General features: G+C 46.6%; 1 protein-coding gene and 1 long non-coding RNA gene across 3 annotated transcripts in view; one reads left to right on the top strand and one right to left on the bottom strand.

Annotated features, from left to right (window-relative positions):
• Window positions 1-6,366: 6,366 nt before the first annotated feature.
• LeuRS (Leucyl-tRNA synthetase) overlaps window positions 6,367-10,650 on the bottom strand; it is a 44,345-nt gene continuing 40,061 nt past the window's right edge. For both annotated transcript variants that reach the window (XM_067134320.1, XM_067134328.1), the window contains exons 5-6: window positions 10,109-10,383; window positions 6,367-9,218 (exon numbers count right to left, since the gene is read on the bottom strand). In XM_067134320.1, coding sequence (XP_066990421.1) covers window positions 6,398-9,218; window positions 10,109-10,383 — 3,096 coding nt within the window. In that variant the 3' untranslated portion in view covers window positions 6,367-6,397. The remainder of the gene's footprint in view (window positions 9,219-10,108; window positions 10,384-10,650) is intronic.
• LOC136856452 (uncharacterized) lies at window positions 9,098-10,550 on the top strand. Its single transcript, XR_010858341.1, has 2 exons — window positions 9,098-9,231; window positions 10,144-10,550. It is a non-coding gene; the product is annotated as an uncharacterized lncRNA (long non-coding RNA).

The following is a 10,650-nucleotide window of genomic DNA, read 5'->3' as shown; positions in this document are numbered from 1 at the left end:
GGAGGTAGTAACTCCAGCATCCTACATAGCTTTTTTCTCTGGTATATATAGCAGTCTTAAACCTAGAAATGTGCTAATTGGAACCAATTTCACTGGGTGACACAGGTCTTCCCCCAGAAATAGATTTTTCCTTTGTCAAGACCTCGGGTTTCTATAGTTAGGAAAAATACAATTTAGTTTTTAAACTTTTAAAAACTGTTCCGACACGATATACAAAACCTCGGTCCTTTACATTAGGAAGTCTCACTGGTTGGAGGGAGGAATCTGAGTGAGTCCCTGAACTGACTGGAGTTCACCACACCTTGTCTTCCCTTCCTGGTCAACAGAGCAAGGAAGGGAAAACTGCCTCTGACAAAATGATCGGGTTGCAAGAAACACGGGATCAATTGTCAGACTTCTGGGTCCCTTTGCATGAAAAAGGAATCGTCAGTTCATGCAAAGTAGGCTAGGAAGAACTTGGAGTTGGATGACATTAAGGCAATCACAAGCATTGGGTTTGTCTTATAGTCATGGTCGCCTTCCCACCTTGCAAGGGGAAGGAGTGGGGTTGCTTCTATCAACCTGAACGGAAAGTAGAACAGGAGCTTCCGTTGGGTGCTTACCTGCATCGACCGCCAGATCCAGCATGTAACGGCACGTCTGCTCCCTGCCCGTGGGGAGAGAGCCAGGATGGGGAGAAAGAAGAGAGGCCAGTCACTCCACATTCATTCTCCCAATCACAACCGTGCATCTTAGGCGAGATGCAACCTGTCCTGTTCGAGGAGCCGGGTAAGCTACACAACTTGTTGAGCAGCCACCACAGGACCCAAGGGAAAAGTGTCCAAGGACTTGTGAGCAACATCCCAGAGGTAGGAGGAGGTGAAGGTGGTCTGTTGGGATCACACACCTGCCTTCAGCACCTGCAGAACCGACATATTCTTCCGGAATGCGAGGGATGGACCAATGCTGCGGACTTCTTGAGCTCTTGGACGAAGAGTACCAGTATCATCTCCTGCAGCAGAATACGCTCTCCTTACTGTCTCACGAAGCCAGAAAGAGATGGTGTTCTTGGTCGAGCCAGTACTAACGAAGAGTCATCAACACTCAGGCTGGAGACGTTGAGTCCTCTTCAGATAGCACCGCAGCACTCTAACAGGACACAGTAGCATCCCGTCTTGTTCATTACCTACAAAGTCCTCTAGGGAGGAGCTCATGAAAGATTCGAACTGTGCGTCAGGGACCGAAGGATTCTGAGTATTCGCTATGAAATCCAGGACGAAATCGAGCGTAACTGATCCACATCCCCTCGAATGTTTAACATTGAAGGAAAGTCCATGCAGTTCGCCAACTCTCTTCACCGATGCCAGGGCCAGCAGGAAGACGGTCTTGAGGGTCAGATCCCTGTCTGACGACTCTCGTAAAGGCTCGTACGGTGCATGAGTCAGGCTCCTTAGAACGAGTCACATCCCACGCAGGGGGCCTGAGATCCCTGGGTGGGCAAGACCTTTCAGAAGCTTCTCATCAGTAGGGAAATCTTGGAGGAAGAGATGTCTACTCCTTTCAGCCGCAAGACTAGGCTGAGTGCGGCACGGTAGCCTTTTACAGCTGAAACGGAGAGAAGCTTCTCTCGGCGAAGGAAGACGAGGAAGTCCGTGACCTGCTGAACAGTAGCTCCGACCGGAGAGATATCCTGTCAACGACACCAACCACAGAAAACGGACCACTTTCCCTGGTATACCGTTGCGGAGGGTCGTCTGAGGTACCCGGCCATCTCCGTTGCTGCACGACGCGAAAAGCCTCTCGCTCGCAAGAGATGGTGGATAACCTCCAGCCGTGAAGACACAGAGACTGCACTGCCTGGTGGTAGCGCTTTACGTGGGGTTGACACAGCAGGTTGGGCCAGGGGGGAGGATCTCTCTCGGCGCCTCAGAGAGGAGAGCTAGCAGGTCGGGATACCAAACGGCCTGCGGCCATTTGGGTGCCACCAGAATCATTCTGAGATTTGGAGTGATCATCACTTGGCTGATCACTCAGCGAATCAGACAGAACAGAGGAAAGGCATAAACGTCGAGGTTGTCCCATAGGTGCTGGCTGCTCCTGTCATGACAGGAACAGCTGTGCTGCCTGCCTGCACCTGCTGACACGAGAGTCCAAGGGAAAGACTTTCGCTGCTACCGTGTCTGTCAGCATGCCCAGGTACTTTATCCTCTACTTGGGGGTGAGATCGGACTTCTCGAGGTTCACCAAGATCCCAAGATTGCAGCAAAACTCGAGGAGTCGATCCCTGTCCTGTAGCAACTGCGAGCTCCCGACAAGCCAGTCAATAGACGTATCTGGTGCGAGTGGGCCCAAGCTGACACGAGAGAGAAGACTCTCGTGAACACCTGGGGAGCGGTCGAGAGCCCAAAGCAGAGTGCCCAGAATTGGAAGACCATCTCCCCGTGGATAAAGCGGAGGTACTTGCGAGAGGACGGATGAATTGGTATTTGAAAATATGCATCCTTCAAGTCCACCATAAGCATGAAGTCATTCTCTCTGATGGAGGCAAGCACAGATCGCGCTGTTTCCATCGTGAACCTAGTCTGGCGAACGAATCGGTTCAGGAGACGTATGTGCGGAGATGGACCGGAGGGTACGTGAGGGGAGGCCGAGACTCGAAGGGTAGTAGATATCCCTCCCGAAGGACATCTACTATCCAGGTCTCAGCTCCATGTCACTGCCATGTTGCCCAATGGCTCAACAGGCAACCCCCCACCTTCGGCAGCATTTGAGGGCGAACGCTGCCCCTAGCGTTGCCCCTTCTTCTTCTTCCCCTTGCCCCCTTTTCCAGATTGGACAGCGGGCTGAAAGGGGCGGGAATGCCTGCTCTTTCTAGAGGAAGAAGAAGGCTGGGTGTTTCCACGGGACCCCTTCGAAGACTGGGACTTCTTAGGGGCCGAGGAAGTGCTAGCCTGACCCGAGGGCCTGGCAGCAGTGGAACGCGAAAGACCGGAGCTCTTGGCCACTGCCTGGTGGACAAGCCGGTCGCTGTCATCGGCCCGGCGCTTATCCACCGCAGCGTCCACCAACTCTCTAGGGAAGAGAGAGGCGGAACCCAGCAACGGTCCATTCGCAAGGTCATTGCCGACTTGGGCCCCACAGACCTGGAGAAGCGCGAGAGAATGGTGTCCCTTCGCTTCATGACCAGGTTAGCCCACTGGTTTGCCGTTTGGTGGGCGAGGTAGGAGACGGCCCTACCTCCAGACTGGCATAATCTCCCAAAGGCGAAGTCCTACCCCGGGTACGATAGCACTCGAGGAAGCAGCCACCTTGGATACTGTGAAGGACCACAGATCCAGCCAGGAGACTCCCTGGAAGGCCGCCATGGCGGTGGCTTCCAGGGTTGCAGCTTCTTGCTGAGAGAGGGAGATGCTCTCTGCAGTAAGTTGCTGCAACCTAAGACCCGGATCTAGACGAACCAGGTCCGGGTCAACTGTTTAGGCGGCAATGCCCTCTCCGACGGAGCGTAGAAGCGCTTCTGGCAGGGCAGAGGAGGGGAAGAAGCTTGTCCAAGCGGTTCGATCTGAGCAAATTGTCTTGCCCAGACACAAGACTACTCACTTGATCGAGGACCCCCTTGGCAAGCATGGACAACGGCAGCCCCACCGAAGCCTTGGGTTCCTTCTTGGGTCCCCAGTAGGATTCGAGGCGCGACGGACGATCCACAGATGAGGCCGTGGTCCCTTTCCTGAGATTGTGCTGACGAATCAATGCAATAACCTCAGCAAACATCCTCTGTATCTCAGGGGTGTCCGCATCCTGGGGGAGAGGACCCTCGAGTCCTTCCAGGGTGCGGTCCTCCCGATCTACTCTCCCTGCAGAAGGAAGAACCTCGGCAGACCCCTGTGATCCTTCTTGCACCACGCGGACGTAAGACCTGGTCGAACTGAGGACTAAGCCAGGCATGTACACCCCCGAGGTAGAACTCTGGGGAGACAACTTGCCACTTGCCAGAGTGCCTCCTGTCTGACTCGCGCCCCCTGGAAGGAGCCCAGGAGGTAGAGGGGACAGGCGAGGAGGATTGGGCGCTCCCACTGACCTTGCTGGCAGAACCAAAAGGAGCAGCAGGCCGGGAGTGATCACCAACCCGCAGTGGTGACGGCAGCCCGGGTCGAGGAGAGTGCTTTCACCTGGGCGAAAAAGTCTCACGAGGAGAGCAGAGCAGCTCGCCTCCCCCGAGCCAGGCTCGCCACGCGGATGTGGCCAGGGACTGGGAGGAGTCGAGTGTGCAGCTGGCTGGCACGAACTTGCACTGTCCTCTAGACATGCCCCAGTCTTCTTCGAGGCCATAACCTCTCGGGAAGACTGAGCAGGGGACCTGGCTTGGCACTCGCGTAAGTACCAGCAGGAAGAGTTGGGGCACCTGCATGCACGGACTCTTTCTCTCGCCCCACGCCCGAGTCTGTACGGAGAGAGGTTTCTCCCGTACCAGACTGGGGTACTCGGGTCTCCTTGGAAACCTGGGTACTCATTGTGACTCGAGAGTGAGTGTCTGACATGGACCCGCTGGCCTTAGAAGCAGCTTTCTTCAGCACAGCAGGGGGAGTGCAGACCATGGTCTGCACGCCCTTGGCTCCTGATGCGACTGAGGCGGGGGCCAGAGCAGTGGTTCCCTGATCCGTGAATTGGGAAGAGCCAGCGAGAGATCCCACTGCCTCCCCTGTGGAAGAAGGCAGTCCCTTAGAGGTCTTGGTGCGAGACCTGTTGGGGGGGGGGCAGGCTGCTTCTTCTTTGGCTGGGTAACCTCAGATGGAGAAGAGGAAGAAGAGGCAGCAGGAGAAGAGGAAGAAGAGGCAGCAGACGAAGACAACGCCTTTGGCGATCTCTTCTTCGCCATCTTCCGCAGGATCGAAGTCAGGTCCCCAAACCATGCAGGAGCAGTTGAAGTCTCAGGAGCAACCAGGGGGGCCACAGCAGCAGGTGCAACCCGGGCAGCGTAGATGGTGCTCGGACCAGCAGTTGCCGGGGCAGGAACATTAGCGTGGCAGCCAGATGTCCAGTGGAGAAGCCAGGGTTGAAGGAGCGAGTGGCGCGTGAGCAGCCAGGCCGGGCCAAGCCAGGGTCGAAGGCACAGGAGGCGTGTTAGCAGCCAGGCCGGGCCGATGAAACGAATGAAGGGGAGGGGGAGCAAGCTGGGGAAGTTTGCTGGGAGGGAGGAACGATCCCAACGGATTACACTGGAGTCGTCGGGGGCATGTTACCCTCTGACAATACCTTGGCGGGCTTTTGACGGTAGCGTCTCCTCCCTTCGAACCTCTTCCATTGCTCGGGAGACCAGGCACAACACTCACTACAAGGAGTGTCGCATGAATACACACGTCCCTTGCAGGTTGGGCAGAGGGCGTGTGGGTCTGTGTTGACGCTAGATCGAAAAGTATTACATCTTTTGCCTCCTACCCCAGGACACACACGCTGGGGATAGGAGGGCTTAGAAGGCTTATCAACATTCATTACGATAGCAATAGCAAGGAAAAATCCCATCGGGAAATTTGAAGGGCAATCAGTCAGAGAGCGAAGAACAACGTCCACATTCTACGACGGCCGAAAGCAAATTGGACTGTTTACATCCGGGCAGTCGGTACTCCTGCCTCCTGGACAGTAGTTAACTGCCTAACCACCTTGTTCGAAAGTTCAACGGCTGTTTCCAACCTACGCTGAAAGTAATTCCTAATGTAAAGGACCGAGGGTTTGTATATCATGTCGGAACAATTGTCATTTTTGGAATTTCCCATTACCACCTGTGTGGCACTAACTGATATTAATATTAAAAGCAGGCATTGTAATGAATGAGGAATTTTTAAAAATTAAGTGCACCATTTTAGAGCTAATGTAGTCCATCATTGTCCCTGTCTTTACTTAATTTGTGTACCCTCCTCTTAATATACATGTAAGAAGCTTTTTCATACCCCTCCTCTTACTATACATGTACAAAGCTGAGAACACTTGAAGAATGTATGTGGTGGGAAAGGTTGAATGCTCACCAATATTTCCATAAATTACTTGCCAGCCTTTTTAGTACGCTCAAAGTCTTGTAACATTTTTTTTTTCTTTCCCTGCCTTTCCTATATATGTATATTTATAACAAAACATACCAGAACTAGCAAAGATAGTCTTTATGGTGTAAATAATTCCACATTAAAACACTATTGTTTCCTGTACACTTAGATGCACCAAATTCCTGCTTTAAGTCCTTTACCAAGAGATAAAATCACATAAATTTCTATTTTCACAGAAAAATTTGGTTATGGAGAAAAAATTTTAATTTTATTCTTTTGAATTGCAGAAAAAATGTCAAAAGTATTTTAAAGTATTAAGAAAATATCAAAAGTATTTATTGAAACAAGCTACGGCATTTAACAGAATATATTAAAATTACATCCTACTGAACCATATACATTATTTTGCTCCCAATACATACTGAACTTCCATTACAACATAAGAATACTCCGTTGTCCTTCAAATTTAATATTGCACTTTCAGGAATAGCTTCAGTACCTTTAAGAGGCTCTGCTAGTGATGGAAGGATGCGTGGTCCAAACTCTGTATCTGTATATCTGTAGTAAGATAACTTCATGGATGGTTTTATACAACGTTCTTGGCGCCTCAAACGGGCAAAAATGGAGGCTGGTGTATCATTATCAAATATAGGAAGCTCACAACTGAAAAAACCATTATATGGCTGAGGATTAACTAGAGTCACAACAATGTTAGGTGCAGTTGTAAAAGTTAGGAAAGGTTCACCAGGAACAACTTCTTCTTGAGTGCGCTCACTTTCACATTCCTCTGTCCAGCGAATTTCAATTCCTTCCAAGTCCAATGTACCACGGAGGAAGTCCAAGTTCTCCTCCAAAATTTTGCGTTCATCAAAATCTACAGTGTTCATCAGAGCTTTTTCTCCTTGGATGTTCATCCTTTCCCTTACTGCTTGAGCAAAAGGCATGACTTTCTTCATGTACTTCTTTAAATCTGTAATGCTTCCCAGAGTTTTAGAAATAACTTTGTTATCAGGTAAGCAATTATTATTTGACTTGTAGAGTCCATGCATAGTTTCTAAAATGGTACTCTGCCATTTTGGGAAAGTTTTTGCTACCCAAATGGTTCCATGTGAAGGAGCCTGAGGTACAGTGGCACTCTCCCGCTTCCCTTTACCTGGAGTCATGTGAGACTTCAAACGTAAACGGAACTTATGAGACGCATCTGCAAGATATTCTGAAGCATTAACAAGAGACAGGTTAGGTTCATCAGCTGTTGGCCAACTAGAATGTAAAATAGACTTTGTGTTTCCAAGGATATTTCTCCAAACATAATCACAAATATGAGGGCACACTGGAGAAAGAATAAGAACTTGAGTTGTTAGGTAACGATAAACAAGGTCCCAATGCATGCCTGTCTGAACCTGAGCTCGCTCACGGTATTGGTGGAAAAGGTTACTGTATTCAAAGAACCCAGTACGAAGTGCTTCCTTGAACATCATTGCTTTGAAATTTTCATCTGTTTCTCGAATCTTCAAATTCATCTCTGATATAAACATCTGATCATTTATAGTAGAGTCACTTCCTGTGCGCATGGATTCCTTCTCAGCAAGAAGCTCTTTTGCCAATTCAACAAAGGTCCATAACCTGAGTACTCCAGAGTCAGCAACTTGCGTTTCAAAATTGGCATCCTCTACAGAGTCACCGGAGTTAGCCAAGGCAAGACGCATACCATCAGCACCATAACAATCTAATGCATCAGTAAGAGTAAGGAAATTTCCTGTTGACTTGGACATCTTTTCTGAATTGAGTAACAAATGTCCATTTGCACGAACACCTTTCGGCCACTTATCTGCCTGTGTAGGCCACATGGCTGTATGATTATAAATGAAGTATGTCAAGTGATTGGGAACTAGATCCTTTCCTGATACCCTCAAATCAACAGGATACCAGTAAGAAAACTCTTGACGCATCTTTTCTACAGTTTGCTTAGGAACGGTAGTCTTGGGCATTGTGTTCGTCTGACAAAATACATAATCCCAAACATCTAGTGTCATCTGCTCTGGTTTAATATTGTAAGTTTTATTTGTTGTTCCATAAACATCAGAATGAAGTATGTGTGCAATAGTATAATAAGACATGTAAATGGTAGAATCTGACAGGGATTCAATCAACCATTGTTCATCCCAGGGAAGGCGAGTCCCTAGACCATATGTCCTAGAACAAGCATGGCCTTTCAACCAGTCCAAAGTAGCCTCAAAGTTTCTTCGCACTTCATCGTGGAATACTTCCATGGCATCTAGATTTTTCTGGGCTTCAGCCCTCCACATTGGTTCGCCATAATCAAGATACCACTGATCACAAAGAGCCACGACACACTCGTCACCAGAGCGCGAAATTATCTGTTTCTCAGGCTCCTGGTAAACCATTGCTTCATTTCTTTTGACCAACATATCCTGTATACCTTTCTTAACATCTTGCACTTTCTTTCCTTTAAATTCTCCAACAAGTAATGTTCCTTCGTAAAACCCTCGGAGATAAACTTTCTCTTTGGCTTCAATTAACTTGTCTCTATCATTCTGAGATTTGATACCCATTGCTTGGCAAATAGTGGGTGCACTCAGAGTCCCATATTCAGGAACATCAATAATAGGAATAGGTTCCACATTAACCATTTCCTCAGTAATTCCATACTTCTCACGAAGAGCTGGTTTGTTCTTTAAATCCATGAGAGCTGCAAAATCATCTGGAGCATCTGAAGGTACAGATGTTACAACACCTGTTCCTTTTTCTTCCTTCACAGTTAACATTGGAAGAGTGTAGATTGTCTTGTAACTGGTAAGTGGAGCTGCTAGTTTTGTTCCCATCAGCTCATGTCCTTTAAGTTCCAAAATGGGCTTGACTTCATTTTCAAACTTCAGCATACCTTGGTAAGCCATATTTTTAGCAGCCCTGCGAGTACATACAACTACCTCACCAGCCTTTGTCTCAACAGCAACATACATCAAATCTGGTCCAAGCCAGCAATTTGTTTGTCCATACATTGTCTCTGGTCTTAATGTAGCTGCTATTAGAAATACAGACTTGGGAGCTAATCCAGTCAGTTTACCTTTCAGTTCTTGAACTTTCATCTTGATAAGAGTGTATTCCTGGGGACCAACACCTTCACCTGTTGAACGATCATGGTCCATACAAGGTTGACCATCTTTGGGAGAATAAATAGTGTATCTGCAAACAGAAGGTGAGAGTTAGTCATAGATATACTCCTTTAAGAGGTTTCCAAAGTTAAAAATGTTTACTGTTTTCTATAGCAACACTTATTGCATTGCTCTAAATAAGGCTCACTGTAATTTATTAATATACTAATTTTGTTTCACAAACACACAAACCTCTCGTGTGTAGACATGCTTCAGTTCGAAATGAATTACCTTTACTGCAATCCTCCAACGAGGCTGTTGGCAAATAGATATCCAAAAATACTCTGTCATTCAAGTTTTCTTTCATAAATAGCACAAAGTTGCAATTTTCTTCAAATATATCTGACAAAAAAATACACAATGCAATAACAATACAGCATTTTATAACTGAACCACAACACAACATAATCCACTGTTCCTTTCAAGGCTTTACAAAGAAAAAATAGTAAGCATCTATTCATTAAGTTTCACACAAAGCCAAACCAAGCCCATAGCTTCCATACACCTCTCAAGCATAAATTCTTGATTAGGTAAATAACAGTATGCAGCCACTTGGTAACAGCACTTGGCTACTTGGTGTGTTCAAAATAAGCTATGGTGGGAATGATTATGACAACTATGGAAATGAGGAGTATGTTACTTTTTCCAGAATATGATCCTCAAAATCATGAAGTGTCTTATATGAACATACTGCCTTATATGCTGACAAATATGGTATCCAGAAGATAGAACATTTTAGTTCATAAATGTTTCTTTTAAATGAAAGTACCATCTTATATGCTGAAAAATAGTATCCAGAAGATAGAACATTTTAGTTCATGAATGTTTCTTTCATACTTTTTAAATATTCCCAACATCATTCACTCTGCAATAGTACTTTTTTTCAAGCATTACCTCTGTTTGGCCAAGCAATAACCTCACCTTTTTCCAAACTTTATCTTTCCCCTTTCTTTCAGGCGAATAAACTGCCACCTCACAAATGAATCGTAATATGGGTTACGATCTGTAGTGATGAAGGACCTCCTCCAGTCCACATGGAGCCCCACACGTTTGAGATCAGCAATACAGTGAGGGGGGAAATAATTTAGCCAGTGATCTTCATCAGTGAACTGCTTTATTTCATCATCCCCAAGACCAAGACTTCTCATAATCTGCCACTGGTATTTCATGCCTCCTGATTTGGCAACAGCTTTGCTCTGTAAACAATAAAAAAAAATCAAAAAATTTTTAAAGAAGCAAATCAATTTATGTTAACAAATGGTTAAGTAATTAAATTATAATGTAAAATTTTGTAAAATTAACTATTAAATTATTGAGCAATTTACTATAATATGTAAATTAACTATTAAATTATTTCACAGTTTACTGGAGTATTTCTCTACAAGCCTAAAGCAGTCACAAACTTTCTTTTTGTATACATTAAATCTATGTTAGCTCTTCTAACAATTCCTTCTTTTGTATCC

The sequence above is a fragment of the Macrobrachium rosenbergii genome, chromosome 3 (assembly GCF_040412425.1).
Source record: "Macrobrachium rosenbergii isolate ZJJX-2024 chromosome 3, ASM4041242v1, whole genome shotgun sequence".
Taxonomy (NCBI): domain Eukaryota; kingdom Metazoa; phylum Arthropoda; class Malacostraca; order Decapoda; family Palaemonidae; genus Macrobrachium; species Macrobrachium rosenbergii.
Note: the sequence above shows the minus strand (reverse complement) of the source record. Positions and strands in the feature narration are given on the sequence as shown.